The sequence below is a fragment of the Erythrolamprus reginae genome, chromosome 2 (assembly GCF_031021105.1).
Source record: "Erythrolamprus reginae isolate rEryReg1 chromosome 2, rEryReg1.hap1, whole genome shotgun sequence".
Taxonomy (NCBI): Eukaryota; Metazoa; Chordata; class Lepidosauria; order Squamata; family Dipsadidae; genus Erythrolamprus; species Erythrolamprus reginae.
This window is the reverse complement of record NC_091951.1, coordinates 37,974,956-37,992,913: the sequence shown is the minus strand read 5'-3', so window position 1 is coordinate 37,992,913 and position 17,958 is coordinate 37,974,956. Positions and strand designations below refer to the sequence as shown.

At 43.3% G+C, this 17,958-nt stretch overlaps 1 protein-coding gene and 1 non-coding gene across 2 annotated transcripts in view; one reads left to right on the top strand and one right to left on the bottom strand.

Annotated features, from left to right (window-relative positions):
* The window catches only part of TUBB (tubulin beta class I), a 32,252-nt gene extending 26,889 nt beyond the window's left edge, over nucleotides 1–5,363 (top strand). Inside the window, exon 4 of the mRNA XM_070737732.1 lies at nucleotides 2,400–5,363. Within this exon, the coding sequence (XP_070593833.1) occupies nucleotides 2,400–3,457 (1,058 nt within the window). The 3' untranslated portion in view covers nucleotides 3,458–5,363. The remainder of the gene's footprint in view (nucleotides 1–2,399) is intronic.
* A 6,927-nt stretch (nucleotides 5,364–12,290) lies between these two features.
* On the bottom strand, nucleotides 12,291–12,378 carry TRNAY-GUA (transfer RNA tyrosine (anticodon GUA)). The gene is given in 2 exon segments: nucleotides 12,291–12,326; nucleotides 12,342–12,378. It is a non-coding gene; the product is annotated as a tRNA-Tyr (tRNA).
* Nucleotides 12,379–17,958: the final 5,580 nt, after the last annotated feature.

Below are 17,958 nucleotides of genomic sequence, written 5' to 3'. Positions count from 1 at the left end.
AATAAGATTGATTGATTGATTGTATTTATATATTGCTCACTCCAAAATGGATTCAGAGCCGTTAACAACAATCATAAATACAACAGAAATAAAAAACAATAAAAATACAACATAAAAATCAACAATGCAGTAAATAAAATAATATCATTTTAAAAAAGCCATACAGGATTGTCAATCCTAATTCCAGGACTGACGGGAAAAAGCTAGGTAGTATGGAGATGGTGTGGATCTCTGGGGGAAGTTGATTCCACAGGGTTGGAGCCACCACAGAGAAGGCACCGCCAACTGACATTATTTGGAGAAGGCCGACTCTAGGCCTTTACAGGCCACAGCGAGGTATGAGGAAGGAGGCGGTCCCATAAATAATCTGGCCCTGAGCCATTTAGGGCTTTAAAGGTGAATAAAGGGGAGGACATAAATAAAAATAAGTGATTTTTATTTTCCCATTATATAATTGAGTCCCTTAGAGAGAAAGATAAGGGTCAAGGCTCAATCAAAATGAGCCTCTATCTGTCCACCCTGACATGCCTCCATTGTTGTGAACTAATGGAAGATGCAGAGTTGAGTCATATTCCCAATAGAAAAAGAATTATAAATGTTTTTGTTCCGTGGACAGATAGAGGCAATCAACAATGCAATTAAGATTTCCTGAAAGACCAATAATCTGCTAAATGCATTTTTAGATGAGGAGTAGAAACAGCTCCTCTTTTATTTGTTTCTTCTGTATTCCCTCGTCCCTTGTATAAGAGAAGGCTAGCAAAACAGATTATTTCGCTTCTGCTTCAAAGCCTCTGGAGATTAGAGAGGTCTGAATATTGGATTTGGAGGAGTATGGAGGACATGTTTTTAATTCACCATAGAAGTTAGTCGTCAGGTTCTGCCAGTGGCCTTTCCAAATAGCAACTCTCTAGAATCCATTGAGTTGAATCAAAGGGATTTTTTTACTGAGAGAAAACTGGATGCAGTAAAGTCAGGCGGAATCTGAGGTTCCCATACAAAACCTAAAGCAATTCCGTCAGTTGCCCTGACCCAACCCCCAATGAGATGCTGAGAAGATGTTTTGAGAACACTGGGATGCTAGGCAGATAAACAGTTGACACGCCAGACACAAAGGCCTTGGGACCTGGCAAAGACTGGCAGGGAAGAGGTCCATCTCAGAAGATGGGCCCCCTTCCCTAATTCCCAGGCAAAAGGTACAAGTGAAAAAATCCCAAGCATGTCACTCCCCTTCTCCCCCCATGCATAATGGAAGGACACCGTGAAGCACAATCGGTAGCAGTTGCAGCCGGTATGATCTAACATAATGTCCCAGTAGATAAAACCTATGTGAGGACACATGCACGAGGGAGATTTTCGGCGGTTTTTGCTTCTTCTTTTTTTTGTTGCTTCCGTGCGTGCACAGAATTTGCTCATGTACATGTCCTCAGCACTAGATTTGTCTTCTGATGCATGCGCCCGCTCACCCTGGTCACCATGAGGGCCAGAGAAGAGGAGCCCCTGCCTGACCAGAAGGGTGGACCTGACATTACATAACTAAGGCCGTCATATATTGTGTTGGACCTGATGGGTTAGTTCAGTGCTGCAGCTGGAGATCTCTCAGCCTTGGAGCAACTGGCTTGAGTTACCGGGGGTGTCTTTAAAAGATTTAGATCTATGTCAATACTTTCCCAGGTTCTAAATCCATCTTGAAAGCTGGCCTAGCAAAAATGTCTTTGCTTGAAGCAAGGATTGGAAGAGTGATGATAGACTCTTTCTGAAAGCAAAATGGGGCATATAAATCCAATCAATCCATAAGATTCATAGATCACACTAAGCCATAGTTGCTTAACCCTAATTGACTCAACCAACTGCACATCAAGCTAAGCCATCAAACCATGGCTTACGGTCTGCAGTGAATAAGTGGTGTGATAAACCAAACAGATGGTGTATTGTCACCAGCCAGACCCCTTCTTAAAGGAAAGATGGACAGAAGATTGATTAGATATGGATGGGTGGGTGGATTTCCCCCTATTTTAAATTGGATATATCACCAGGATCTCAGAACTTGGGATTCATACAAGATGCATGACTGTGAAGAGTTTTAAGGTCCCCTTCTATGGTGGGTTTGAAGAATAGGTGTTGCACGTTCAAATAGATAATCTATATGGGAAAAGGCCAAGAAAGTAGAAGTAGCTAGGTAGCTAAGTAGTCAAAGGGAAAGATGGCTACCTAACCCAAGGATAGGCAAAGTTGGCTCTTCTATGACATGTGGACTTCAACTCCCAGAATTCCTGAGCCAAACATGCTAGCTCAGGGATTCTGGGAATCGAAGTCCACATGTTATAGAAGAGCCAACTTTGCCTACCCCTGACCTAACCTAATTTAATGATTTATTCCCCGTCTTCTTTTGCACCTTTCAGGCCAGAGTGGTGCTGGTAACAACTGGGCTAAAGGTCATTATACCGAAGGTGCCGAGCTGGTGGATTCAGTCCTAGATGTTGTGAGGAAGGAAGCCGAGAGTTGTGACTGCCTACAGGGATTCCAGCTGACCCACTCTCTAGGGGGTGGGACCGGTTCCGGAATGGGCACCCTACTGATCAGCAAGATCCGCGAAGAATACCCTGACCGTATCATGAATACCTTCAGTGTGGTGCCCTCTCCCAAGGTCTCCGATACAGTGGTGGAGCCTTATAACGCTACCCTCTCAGTCCACCAGCTGGTGGAGAACACAGACGAGACCTACTGTATCGACAATGAAGCCCTTTACGACATCTGTTTCCGCACCCTCAAGCTGACCACCCCAACCTACGGGGATCTGAACCACCTGGTCTCCGCCACCATGAGCGGGGTAACCACCTGTCTCCGCTTTCCCGGACAGCTGAATGCCGATCTCCGCAAGCTTGCAGTAAACATGGTCCCCTTCCCTCGGCTCCACTTTTTCATGCCCGGCTTCGCTCCTTTGACCAGCCGCGGCAGCCAACAATACCGGGCCCTCACAGTCCCCGAGTTAACGCAGCAAGTTTTCGACGCCAAGAACATGATGGCAGCCTGCGACCCCCGCCACGGACGCTATCTAACGGTGGCCGCCGTCTTCCGAGGCCGCATGTCCATGAAGGAGGTGGACGAGCAGATGCTGAACGTGCAGAACAAGAACAGCAGCTACTTCGTCGAGTGGATCCCCAACAACGTCAAGACGGCCGTGTGCGACATCCCACCCCGCGGCTTGAAAATGGCGGTCACCTTCATCGGCAACAGCACGGCCATCCAGGAGCTCTTCAAGCGCATCTCCGAGCAGTTCACAGCCATGTTCCGCCGCAAGGCTTTCCTGCACTGGTACACGGGCGAGGGCATGGACGAGATGGAGTTCACTGAAGCGGAGAGCAATATGAACGACCTCGTCTCCGAATATCAGCAGTACCAGGACGCCACGGCCGAGGAAGAGGAGGATTTTGGAGAAGAGGCAGAGGAAGAAGCCTGAGGCTAAACCTCGCGCCCTTTCGACTCCTGATCAACAAGTCCTCACAAAATAAAAAAAATAAAATTTTGTTTTTTGCATCTCCACCTTCTGTTTCCTTCTCTTTTCTTCTCAAAACCTAACCTGTCTGCTCTCTTTTTTTCAGACTTTTCCTCACCAGGCAGCCTCCAGCGATGGTTTAAACTTATCTTGGGCTTTTGTTACATATAGTACTTTTTTTTTTAGTCGTGGCAGGTACCCAGTAAAATCAGTTTCAGGGGAAGCCGTGTGGAGACACTGGGAAAAAGGTTGCAGATCCTTCCTTGCCTGTAATTCTTGCTGTATTTATTATTCCCCAACTTTCAATATCCCTGTCGCCAACTTTAGTGCAACACTGCAGCTTCAAGGGCCTCCAGCTAAGACAAGGAAGTAGACAGTTTGGAGCAGACTTGTTTAGATTTCTTTTAAGACGGAAACACTTCCTTGTTTTGCCAAAAGCTCCTTTCAACTTCCTGGCTTTTGCCTTAAAGGCATTTGTCCTCTCTATCTGCAATGGAGAAATCCTTGCATGGGCTGGATTTGGCTTTTTTTTTTTTCTTTCATCGGTTTTGTGTCATATATCCACACCCCACCCGGTTTATGCCACTCAAGGATGGTGTCTTTCAAAGAGGCACCTTAGTTTTGTGCAGAGGAAAATAGGGGGGGAAATTTACCTACCGGGTATTCATTTGGTAGCGTCCTTATAGTCTGATCAGCTTAGGGCTGGGAAAAAAATCATTTTAGGAGGGAGTACCAATGAAAACAAGCCTGGAAAGATCATTAGTACCTTGTTAGGGCTGAAACAAAAAGCTACATTCAGACCCAAATTTTTAACCTTTTGGGGGGCGGAGGTGCGTCTTATACTCCAAAAAATACTCCAAAAATAGAGTATATCACAGATTCATGTCTGGACAAAACTAAAAAAACAAACAAACCTCAAAAGTATTTTGCTCCCTAACATGAGCATTTATTGAGACTTCAGCTTTAAACTTCATTCCTAATCTTAGCTGAATCATCAATTGAACATTGCTAAACTCTGTTCTTTTGATTACAATTCCACCCATGGTCCAAAGAAGTGTCTCCTTTGCAAATGTCCTAAATAACATTTGAGACTTGTCTTAGCAATGAAAGCAGAAAAGCTAAAGACTTTTCTAAGGGACGGTGGTTAGTTTTGGACCATAAAGGCATATCCATGTTTTGTTTTGTTTTAAGAACGAATTTTAATACAGAGCATAAGATGTGCTAAAAAGGAAGCTCATTTCAACCTCATTCAGATTTGGTGCTTATAAAGGTACACCTCTTAATTTGCTGCTCAAAGAAGGAATTCTATTCAATCTGAAGGAAGGAAAGGTGGCATGTAAGTTCTAATTATTTAGAATTGTTTTAGGGAGAGGCGTAGAGAGGTGGGTTGTAAGGGTATGTCTGCTGCAAAGGAAATACGAAGGAAGCTCAAATGTTCCCGGATGTGCAAATGGGCAATGCACGATGGAATGGATCTTTATCCATTCAGTTATTTGCTCCAGGTTTACTTAATACATGACTTGCCATCTTGTTTGCAGAGGTAGACTGCTATTGTGTTTAAGTGGTAGCAAGCATCAAATATAGGGAAGGCATTTTGTTAGTGGAATGGCATAAGACACATTCACTTTTCCCCCCCCTAGATGGAATATTTTTGGCTAGATGGGTCATCCCTAGAAGACTGCCTTGTATATCAGTATTTCTCAACTCAGCAACTTCCAAGATGCGTGAGCTCTGTCCTGCCTTTCTCTTGCTTGTTGATCCAACTTTTTTCCTCATTTGCCTTCTTGGCTTTTTCTTCTTTAGAAAAAAAAATCCCTGTTTGTATTTGAAAAGTCCTGTGAACAAATAAAAGTTGTTTTTTTAAATGCTTTCTTTGCCTGGAGTGAATCGGATCATTCACCTTGTGTGAGAAGAGCCTCAATCCTCCATTTCTTTTTAAAAAAGTGGAATTTCCTAACTGGTAAGAGTCATCCGTCTGTCACGTTGGGTAAAATTTGACTGAACTCTAGAGAAAGCAATGGGAAGGCTGGCTAGCCAGTTTAGGAAGAATGAACATGTTAGTATGTACCTTCGACATACACTCAGCAGAGTTGTTGCAGTGGTGTAGATAATGTGGGCTAGCCAGTTAAAGACTCAGACTTAGTATTAACAATATTTAAAAATATACAACAATATTAACAAGAGATTACAAACCGCACACAGGTAGAATAATACAGAACTACAATCATAGTTCCTTCTAAGCTGAGCAGTGAGCAATCGCTCACTTAAAAATCATCAACTCATTTTCCAAACCTGCCCAGAAGCCGAGAGGGAAGGGGAGAGAGAGGAAGAGAGAGAAACAGATAGAAAAAAGAGGAAGAAAAAGAATGGGAGTAAGGAAGAGAGAAAGAAAATCAAAATCTAGTTTGAAACTAGCTCAACTATTTAAGTGGCATTTTGATATTGATAAGAGTTGCCCTATTATGAGCTCACTGTTATAGACACAGTACAGTATTTTATTTTGAAATTCTCTGATGCAAAACGGTGGGTTTTTTAAAAAAAAAAATTATTTCTGTGCCGCCCAGTCCCAAAGGGACTGCCGCTCAGACACTATACTTTTCCGCCCACCCCCCAAAAAATTAGAGGGAACACTGACCACAATCAGATATCTATATCTTTAATAACTGTCTTTCAAATGGTACAGGTTTTCTCAATTGCTGTATCTCCAAAGAAGTTATAATCTTAAAGTTCAACCTAAACAATAACTTCAAGGCAGGGCATTTCTTGCAGAATTAAAATAAACGGGTGACCACTCGAGAGCACTTAACTGGTTATATACATGAAATGAGACTAATTTTTATTTAAAAACAACAACAACAACAACAAAGCAATAATAGGATATTGTTTAATCAATAATCTCATATCTCTGGAAAAGATTTGGAGAGGCTGGGAAAATACGACCATCCTTTCGACTCGGGAGAGTTATTACTTCTTTCAAGACTTTAGCTTCTTGGGCTTGCAGCTAAACCAGTGCAATTAATTTTTCCTTTTCCTCAATATCTGCTCTGCGAGGTCCTTGATCAGCTAAGATTGATTGGAAAACATGTTATCAGGTAAAGGTTCCCACGCATATGTGTGCTAGTAGTTGCCACCTCTAGGAGAGGTGCTCATCTCCGTTTCTAAGCCGAACAGCCCAGTGCTGTCCAAAGATCATGTGGCCGACATGACTAAACATCAAAGGCGCATGGAGTGCTGTTGCCTTCCCACCAAAGTATTTTTTTACATTTTTTATGTGCTTCTGAACTGCTAGGCTGGGACAAGTAGCAGGAGCTCACTCCGTTATGAGGCACTGGGGATTTGAACCGCTGACCTGGCCACCTCATTGACAAGCTCAGCCATCTTAGCCACCACTTCCCTGTTACCAGTTACAGAGGTGTAAATTATTGCATGGGGGAAAAATGCTGGAAAAGAAGATTTTTTTTTACAGAAAAGATCACTGCTGTCAGATTTTTTTATTATTCAGATTTGTATGGCACCCAACTCACAAGGGACTCTGGGTGGCTCATAACCAAAGAATAAAACATACAATATAACATTAAAACCCCTTAAAACAATCTAACACGGTTTAAAACACCAAGAATTAAAAAACGAAGCAGTTAAAAACCATATATGTCATTAATGGCCAGATCCCAATGGTGTACCATCAGATCAACAGTTTTTTGTCACCCACCACTGGGGAGACCATATTGATGCATTGAACAATACACCACAACTTAAATCTCATTTAACTCAGGAGCCTTGTTCCTTATTCCTTGCCTTGTTAGATCAAGTTTGTTGGTTGGCCAGGTGACCCATCAAGAGTGGTGAGACTTTTGCATTTATCAGAAGCTGGTTGGCTTAATGGGCCTCTATCCTGATAAACTCCACTGGCATTTTAATTAATATTAATAACTTCATTGGTATTTTTAGATCATATTCACACATTCTTATTGAGTCACTTTCTGCTGCCTCTGCTGGCAGAAATCTAGATTTTGGGAGAGAGAGAGAGAATTTTTTTTTTTTTAAAGCACTGGGTAAGTAGGTGGGCGCCGATCCTGGCCTCCTATCCAGAAAAGGCTGAACTATGGCTCAGTTATATCAAACCTCAGATGTCAAAAACATCTGCTGTCCAAAGACAAGTTTGCTTCAAGTGAAGTTTCCTCCAGATAACTTAAATGGGCATGTTAAAGATATAATAATAATAATAATAATAATAATAATAATAATAATAATAATAATAATAATATAATTATTATATAATAATATCACCTCGAGGTTCGATTACTGCAACCCTCTCTACATGGGGCTACCTTTGAAAAGTGTTCGGAAACTCTAGATCGTGCAGAACGCGGCCATGAGAGCCATCGTGGGGCTTCCCAGATTCGCCCACGTATATACAACACTCCGTGGCCTGCATTGACTGCCGATCAATTTCCGGTCACAATTCAAAGTGTTGGTTATGACCTTTAAAGCCCTACATGGCATTGGACCAGAGTACCTCCGGAACCGCGTGCTACCGCACGAATCCCAGCAGCCAATAAGGTCCCACAGAGTTGGCCTTCTCTGGGTCCCGTCGACTAAACAATGCCGTCTGGCGGGCCCCAGGGGAAGAGCCTTCTCTGGGGTGGCACCGGCCCTCTGGAATCAACTCCCCCCGGAGATTAGAACTGCTCCCACCCTCCTTGTCTTCCGTAAACTACTTAAGACCCACCTATACCACCAGGCAAGGGGGATTTGAGACATCTTTCCCCCAGGCTCATTATAATTTATGTTTGGTATGTATGTGCTGTTTAGTTTTTAATTATGATGGGGGTTTTAGTTATTTTTAATATTAGATTTGTGCCATTATAATATTGTTTTTATCATTGTTGTGAGCTGCCCCGAGTCTTCGGAGAGGGGCGGCATACAAATCTAATAAATTGAATTGAATTGAATTGAATAATAATCAACAACAATAATATAATAATAGCAATATAACAACAACAACTACAACAGAGTTGGAAGGGACCTCAGAGGTCTTCTAGTCCAACCTCCTGCTTAGGGAGGAAACTACACTACTTCAGACAGATGGCTGTCCAACATCTTAAAAATTTCCAATGTTGGAGCATTCACAACTTTTGGAGCCAAGATTAATTGTTCTAACTATCAGGAATTTTCTCTTCAGTTTCAAGTTACTTCTCTCCTTGTTTAGTTTCCGCCCATTACTTCTTGTTCTACCCTCAGGTGCTTTGGAGAATAGGTTGACTCCTGCAAGGAGTTCAAATTCCCAGTCTGGTGTACCACCTCAAGATTTACTGTTGTTTCCCCACTATTGCCATATTCTAAAGCAGGGGTCCTCAAACTTGGCAACTTTTAATGACTTGTGGACTTCAACTCCCAGAATTGTCCAGCCAGGCTGGAGAATTCTGGGAGTTGAAGTCCACAAGTCATAAAGTTGTCACGTTTGGGGACCTATGTCCTAAAGAGAACAGAATCTGCTTAAATTGAGGGGAGGATCAGCCAAGGTTTATTCATTTTTATCCCATAAGTAACTCAAAAGCAGCAAACATACCTAACACACATTTCTCATATTTTCCCCCAAAAAACCCCAACCCAATGGTGGAGAGTAACTTGCCCAAAATCACCCAATGGGCTTTCTTTCATGCCTAAGGGAGGACTTGAACTCATAGCCTCCTGGTTTCTAACGACTACACCAAATTGGTCAACACAATTTTCTCTCTTGTAGTGCCCTCCAAATGTCTCTCGGGTTGCAATTCTATTTATACCCAAACCATGAAAATGAGAACCTAGCACATATGGAGGTCATCAGTTAAGGTGTCAATGAAGTGCGACAAGATTGCACTGTATGTGTGTGTGTGTGTGTGTGTGTGTTTTGGGGGAATGCTCTATATATACTGCTCAAAAATAAATAAATAAAGGGAACACTCAAATACCACATCCTAGACCTGAATGAACGAAATACTCTGATTGAATGCTTTGTTCTATTTAATAATAATAATAATAATAATAATAATAATAATAATAATAATTTAATAATAATAATAATTTATTACATTTGTATGCCGCCCTTCTCCGAAGACTCGGGGCAGCTCACAACACAACAATAACACAATACATTACAAATCTAATAATAAAATTTAAAAATCAATTTAAAAACATTAATAAACATAACCAGTATTATAAAATCGCCAACTACGCAATCGTACACATTCAACCCAGTCCATCATACAACAGAGGTCGGAAAACACAACGAAGGGGGGGAGGTAATTATCCCCAACCCTGGCGACAAAGGTGAGTCTTCAGCATTTTAGGGAAGGCGAGGAGGGTGGGGGCTGTTCGAATCTCTGGGGGGAATTGATTCCAGAGGGCCGGGGCCACCACAGAGAAGGCTCTTCCCCTGGGCCCCGCCAGATGATATTGTTTAGTCGACGGGACCCGGAGAAGGCCAACTCTGTGGGACCTAATCGGGCACTGGGATTCGTGCGGCAGAAGGTGATCCCGGAGGTATTCTGGTCCGATGCCATGTAGGGCTTTATAGGTCATAACCAACCTTTTGAATTATGACCGGAAAGTTGAATGTGCACAACAGCATGTGAAATTGATGGTCAATCAGTGTTTTTTCCTAAGTGGACAGTTTGATTTCACAGAAGTTTGATTTACTTGGAGTTATATTCTGTTGTTTGAGTGTTCCCTTTATTTTTTTTTGAGCAGTGTATTTCCTTCTGGGGTGCACTTTCTTCTCCCTCTTGTAAACAAAGGCTGCAAAAAACCAGATGGGAGGAAGTGGTAAGCGGGCCGCTGCTCCATGTTGCAGATGGGAAAAAGGCTACCGGAGAAGGAAGGGGGCAGGGTGTGGGTTTGGGTTCTGCCTTTCCATACATGGTAGCAGCCAGGCTCCGGTGTGGATCACGCTGTGGGGAGCTATCATACTTTCTACGTGCTTTTTAATTGATTGATTGATTGATTGATTTTGTCCAATATACAATGAAGGTTTTAGTGGGTATACACATAGTAAAATACACAATGAAGGTTATAGAGGATATACTCATAGTAAAATATATCTAAGAAAGAATAGAAGATATAGGAATAAAACATATCAATGAAAGAATAGAAGAAGAGATATAGGAATAGAAGAAAGGTATAGGAGATATAGGAGAGCAATAGGACAGGGGACGGAAGGCACTCGGGGCGGCTCACAACATAACAGTAATACAATACATTACAAATCCAATAGTAGAAAAATTAAATCAATTTAAAAAACATTAATAACATAGTAAAATCCCTAACTATACAATCATACACATTCAACCTAATCCATCATACAGTATGGCCAGGGGGGAGAAGGTGATAATTATCCTCACGCCTGGCGACAAAGGTGGGTCTTCAGCATTTTACGGAAGGCAAGGAGGGTGGGGGCTGTTTGAATCCCTGAAGGGAGTTGATTCCAGAGGGCTGGGGCCGCCACAGAGAAGGCTCTTCCCCTGGGTCCCGCCAGGTGACATTGTTTTGTCGACGGGACCTGGAGAAGGACCACTCTGTGGGACCTAACCGGCCGCTGGGATTCGTGCGGCAGAAGGCGGTCCCGGAGATATTCTGGTCTGATGCCATGTAGGGCTTTATAGGTCATAACCAACACTTTGAATTGTGAACGGAAACTGATTGGCAGCCAGTGCAGGCCGCGGAGTGTTGACGAAACGTGGGCAGATCTTGGAAGCCCCACGATGGCTCTAGGGCAGTGATGACGAACCTTCTTTGGTTCGCGTGCGTGCGTGCCCTCACTCATTCCCTCTTCCTCCTCACCAAGCGGGGGTTGCTACTCACTGCCACTACCAATGCGATGCGCATGCAACATGCAGGAGCGCACATCCCAGAGATTTTGCGCATGGGCATGTGCAGAAATAAAAATGTTGCATGAGGATGTGCCTATGAAATTTTGGTGATATTTTTTGCTTCTGTGCAGGCGCAGAAACAAAATTTTACTGTGATGTACGCGGGCGCTTACTGTGATTGAAACATTTAAATATGTTAAAGGGTTAAATAAGGTTCAGGAGGGAAGTGTTTTTAATAGGAAAGTGAACACAAGAACAAGGGGACACAATCTGAAGTTAGTTGGGGGAAAGATCAAAAGCAACATGAGAAAATATTATTTTACTGAAAGAGTAGTAGATCCTTGGAACAAACTTCCAGCAGACGTGGTTGGTAAATCCACAGTAACTGAATTTAAACATGCCTGGGATAAACATATATCCATCGTAAGATGAAATACAGGAAATAGTATTAGGGCAGACTAGATGGACCATGAGGTCTTTTTCTGCCGTCAGTCTTCTATGTTTCTATGACACAGAGCTATGCTACTGGTGCGCAGTGTGGCACGTATTTGGTAGCAACCCGATACTGCTCCCCAACTCTCGTGCTGCCCCTGTGCATGCGCATAACCACACACACACATGCGCACAGGCCTCATTGAAGCCTGGGATGGTGAAAAACAGCAAAATGGGCAAACCGGAAGTTCTAAAAATGGACTTCCGGTTTGCCCATCGTGTTGTTTTTCACATTCTGGAGGCTTCAGGGAAGTTTCCTGAAGGTTCGGAGTCCAAAAAACAGCACAAAGGGCAAACCGGAAGTCTGTTTTTCCAAACTTCCGGGCTTCAGGGAAGTTTTCCTAAAGTCTCCGGCGGGCGAAACGACCTTTTCGGCTGCTCATCTGATATGGCTCCATGTGCCACCTGTCCTAGGTACGTCATTGCTGCACTAGATCAAAATGGCTGCAAAAACAATTTCCTTCGAGCCGGAATCGAACCAGCGACCTAAGGATGACTCAAGCAGCCTTCTACAGTCCTCCGCTCTACCAGCTGAGCTATCGAAGGAAAGCTGCCTGTTCTTGCTCACTCTTTCTCTCTCTAGCTCTTCATAAAATATCTGCTGATGCCAATCGTATAATAGGAGCTGATTTCGCATTCCTTGAAATAGCCTGGAGTGAGTTCTACGCAGGTGCAACTTCAGAGGCGCCGTGGCTTATGGAAAATGTAGTTTAGACCCAAACTGGGCCAAATGCCAGAAAACAGCATAAGGAACTAATGGGAACTCACCGGAATTCTGACGATCCTAGACGGGCGGGAATTTAGAAAGTTTATTTTCAATAATGATTAAACGGAAGCACATTGCTTTTTAATCTGGGTTTTTTTTCCCTGTTTCCCTCAAAGACTAGAATTTTTTTTTCATGGTGGCTAAATAGCTAATGGCAAGCAGCCAACTCTGCACTTAGCCTGATGGGTTTTCATCCCTTTTCAGGCAGGATGTGTGAGCTTTACGTCATCCAGGCGGGGAAACAGCCTTGAGCCATAGGAAAGGGGCCCAGCAGATGTTCCTTTTGTTCTCTGTCATTCTTTCGCAAACCCACATCTGTCACGTTGTGTCTTTCAGGGCTGCTGTGAAATCCTCGACCTCTTGTAACTGGCGTTTATTGATTGATTGATTGATTGATTTTGTCCAATACACAATGAGGGTTTTAGTGGGTATACACATAGTAAAATACATGATGAAGGTTATAGAGGATATACTCATAGTAAAATACAGTGTTCCCTCAATTTCCGTGGGGGATGTGTTCTGAGACCGCCCGCGAAAGTCGAATTTCCACGAAGTAGAGATGCAGAAGTAAATACACTATTTTTGGCTATGAACAGTATCACAAGTCATCCCTTAACACTTTAAACCCCTAAACTGCAATTTTTCTCTCTCTCTCTACCTTCCACTCTCCCCCCTCTTGCTCTCTCTCTCTTTCTCCCTCTCCCTCTCTGTGAGAACGCCTGCCCCCACCTCTCCTGCAGCCCCCTCGCTGATAGCTGGGACGAAAGTGCTCTCAGCTACGGGACTGTGAGAGGGGCGAGGCAGGCATTCTGAAAGTGCTCAGAGCGGCTACCGGCCGAATGAGGAGGATGAGAAGCCGTAGCCGCCAGCGCTGCTGCAGGAGGACCCGTGTCCGAAGAAAGCCGGTGAGAGGGGTGGATTGGGCGGGCGGGTGGTAGCGGTGAGGGGGCCGGAGGCGCTGGGGGGGGGCGGGGGCAGCCGACATTCAAAGCAATCTTTGCCGGCCTCCACACTTTCGTCGCTCCCTGCCCTAATTTCAAGCCCGGCTCCTTGCGCTGCCTTGAAAAAGGGTGCGTGGGGGTAGTTTTTGGCTGTCCATAGCCAAAAATGGTGTTTTTACTTCCGCACCGCTACTTCGCGGAAAATCGACTTTCGCGGGAGGTCTTGGAATGTAACCCCCGCAAAAATCGAGGGAACACTGAATAGGGAAAAAAACTGCAAAGTATTTTTTAATTAATATTTTTGAAAAACCGTGGTATAGCTGTTTGGCGAAGTTCGAACCCACGAAAATTGAGGGACCACTGTATATCTAAGAAAGAATAGAAGAGAAGATATAGGAATAGAACATATCAATGAAAGAATAGAAGAAGAGATATAGGAATAGAAGAAAGGTATAGGAGATATAGGAGAGCAATAGGACAGGGGACGGAAGGCACTCTAGTGCACTTGTACTCGCCCCTTACTGATCTCTTAGGAATCTGGATAGGTCAATCGTAGATAATCTAAGGGTAAAGTGTTGGGGGTTTGGAGATGACACTATGGAGTCCGGTAATGAGCTCCACGCTTCGACAACTCGGTTACTGAAGTCATATTTTTTACAGTCAAGTTTGGAGCGGTTAATATTAAGTTTAAATCTGTTGTGTGCTCTTCTGTTGTTGTGGTTGAAGCTAAAGTAGTCGCTGACAGGCAAGACGTTGCAGTATATGATCTTGTGGGCAATACTTAGATCTTGTTTAAGGCGTCTTAGTTCTAAGCTTTCTAGGCCCAGGATTGAAAGTCTAGTCTCGTAGGGTATTCTATTTTGAATGGAGGAGTGAAGGGCTCTTCTGGTGAAGTGTCTTTGGACATTTTCAAGGGTGTTAATGTCTGAGATGCGATACGGGTTCCAAACAGATGAGCGTTCTCGGTGTTGAATTGTGCTCACACCCAGCCTTGGATCAACTCACTTCATTTCCCCACTGTATCAAACACGGGGATGGGCGTTCAAATACTGATCAGTATCGGAATCCGAGAAGCCGTGTGAAAATACTGTGGGGTTGAAAAGCTGCTGAATTAAGCGAGAAGTCAGTTTCAGCTGCAGCGTGTTAAAGAATGAGGAAGGAAGGAATCAAAGCCAAGACATAATCCTACCCAGAATGAGTCACGAACAGAATAGCAGAGTTGGAAGGGATCTTCTAATCCAGCCCTCTGCTCAAGCAGGAAATGTTTTGAATATATTTGAGAAGAAAAAGAATTGTGCGAGTACTAAAAACGGTAGAAAAATGCTTTTTTTAAATACAGTGTTCCCTCAATTTTCGCGGGGGATGTGTTCCGAAACCGCCCGCGAAAGTCGAATTTCCGCGAAGTAGAGATGCGGAAGTAAATACATTATTTTTGGCTATGGACAGTATCACAAGCCTTCCCTTAACACTTTAAACCCCTAAATTACAATTTCCCATTCCCTTAGCAACCATTTAGATTATTACTCACCATCTTTCTTTATTAAAGTTTATTAAAAAAAATATTTATTAAAGGCGGACGAAAGTTTGGCAATGACATATGACATCATCGGGCGGGAAAAACCGTGGTATAGGGGAAAAAACGCGAAGTATTTTTTAATTAATATTTTTGAAAAACCGTGGTATAGACTTTTCGCGAAGTTCGAACCCGCAAAAATCGAGGGAACACTGTATACGCAAAATTGGAATAAGATGAATTATGCTATAGATTGTTCTGTCGGGCTCTCTGGTAGAATCCTCCCAGAAATGCACAGATACAATTTCAGACACACACACGTTTGAAAATTCAAAACAATGTTCTTTATAATGAAAATTCACTTAACCTAAGCCCTCTTTTGGTATAGCAAAGAGCACTCATCTCCAAACAAACTGGTAATTTGTACAAGTCCCTTATCAGTTCTGTGATACTTAGCTTGCAGCTGTGAGGCAATTCACAGTCCTTCTTCTTTCACAAAGTGACACACACTTTGCTCTGGTTTAGTTTCAAAGTAGGGAAAAATCAGCACACAAAAAGTCAAAGTTAGTAAAGCAGTCACGAAACACAACGATCAGATAATCCTCCACAATGGCCAAACCCACAGGCTGCTATTTATAGCAGCCTCACTAATTACCACAGCCCCACCCAACCACAGGTGGCCTCATTTTCTTTGATAATAATCTCTCAGTTGTTGCTGCCTATGCATCGCTATCCGCATGCGTGGATGTATCATTAACTCTTGTTCTGAATCCAAGGAGGAGCTAGATAATTGATCTCCTTCTGAGCTGTCTGCCACACTCTCCTCCTCCCTGTCACTCATGTCTTCTTGGTCAGAGGAGCCTTCATCAGCAGATTCCGCCAGGGGCAAAACAGGCCTGCGGCATGTGGATGTCTCCCCCACATCCACAGTCCTTGGGGCAGGAGCAGGGCCAGAGCTAACCACAACATAGATTAGTGATGGCGAACCTTTTTTTGCTCAGATGCCAAAAGGGCATACACGTGTGCCATAGTGCAGTGTTTCCCAACCTTGGCAACTTGAAGATATCTGGACTTCAACTCCCAGAATTCCCCAGCCAGCATTCGCCATAAGTGCTGACAGAGAGGAGAGATTGTATTCGCTGGCTGGGGAATTCTGGGAATTGAAGTCCAAGTATCTTCAAGTTGCCAAGGTTGGGAAACACTGCCATAGTGTGCCCACACTCATGATACAATGCCCACCCCCTGCAGATGTGTGCACAGCAACCCCCACACTGCTCCCTGTGCTGTGCATGCGCGCAGACTTCACTGATGCCTCCGGACTTCTGGTAGGCCCGTTGGGCTTTTTATTGCCCTCCCGAGGCTTCAGGAAAGCCTCCGGGGCCTGTGGATGGCGAAAAACAGGCCCAACAGGAACTTCCTGTAGGCCCTTTGGACCATTTTATACCCTCCCCAGGCTTCAGAAGGCCTTCATGAAGCCTAGGAAGAATGATAAACATCCCAACGGGCCTACCGGAAGTTTGTTTCTGAACTTCCGGTAGGCCCATTGGGCCAATATTTTGCCATCCAAAGGCTCCAGAGGCTTTCCTGAAGCCTGGGGACAGCGAAAATGGCCTCCCCCCCACCTTCTGGAATGTCAAAAATCAGGTGGCCGGAATACACATGTGCCCTGGAGCTGACATAAAGCACGCCTCTCGTGCCCTCATATATGGCTCCGCATGGCATATGTGGCACACCATCATGGCTGTAGATTATGGAAAACTTCAGTAGATGAAACTGGAACTGAAATTAATATTGATGTTTGATTCTAAAATTAATTTATTATTATTATTATTATTATTATTATTATTATTATTATTATTATTTAGATTTGTATGCTGCCCCTCTCCGCAGACTCGGGGTGGCTCACAGCAGCAATAAAACAATATACAGTAACAAATCTAATATTAAAAGTCTAAAAACCCATTATTTAAAAAGCATACACACAAACATACCATACATAAAACTACATAGGCAAGGGGAGATATCTCAGTTCCCCCATGCCTGACGGCAGAGGTCGGTTTTAAGGAGTTTACGAAAGGCAAGGAGGGTGGGGGCAATCCTACTCTCCGGGGGGAGCTGGTTCCAGAGGGTCGGGGCCGCCACAGAGAAGGCTCTTCCCCTGGGTTCGGCAAGCCAACTCTGTGGGCCCTAACTGGTCGCTGGGATTTGTGCGGCAGAAGGCGGTCTCAAAGACATTGTGGCCCGGTGCCATGAAGGGCTTTATAATTTAAGATGTAAATGGGGAGGGTTAAAGAACTAGAAGGGAAACTTAAAAGGTGTTTACTGAAGAAGAAGAAAGTCTTCGGAGAGGGGCGGCATACAAATCTAAGTAATAAATAAAATAAATAAATAGGCATACACTGTATAGTGATATACCACCATAGGGAATATAGTGATAAATGGGCATTTAAGAAAATGCCCATTTTCTTAAATGGGCATGTTTAAGAAAAAAATTAATAAGGATAAAAATTAATAAAGATAAAATATTGTGGAAAAAGTATGTGCCTGAAATTGGAAATGAGATGTATTGCTGATTATGTATAAAAATGATATAAGAGAAAGGATCTGGACAACACTTTCTCCATAAAAGATATATACTGCTCAAAAAAATAAAGGGAACACTCAACTAACACATCCTAGATCTGAATGAATGAAATATTCTCATTGAATATTTCATTTGCATAACTATTCCATTTGCACAACAGCACGTGAAGTCGATTGTCAATCAGTGTTGCTTCCTAAGTGGGCAGTTTGATTTCACAGAAGTTTGATTTATTTGGAGTTATATTGTGTTGTTTAAGTGTTTCCTTCTTTTTTTTTTTTTGAGCAGTGTATATTCTAACTGAGATATATCTGTAATTTATAAG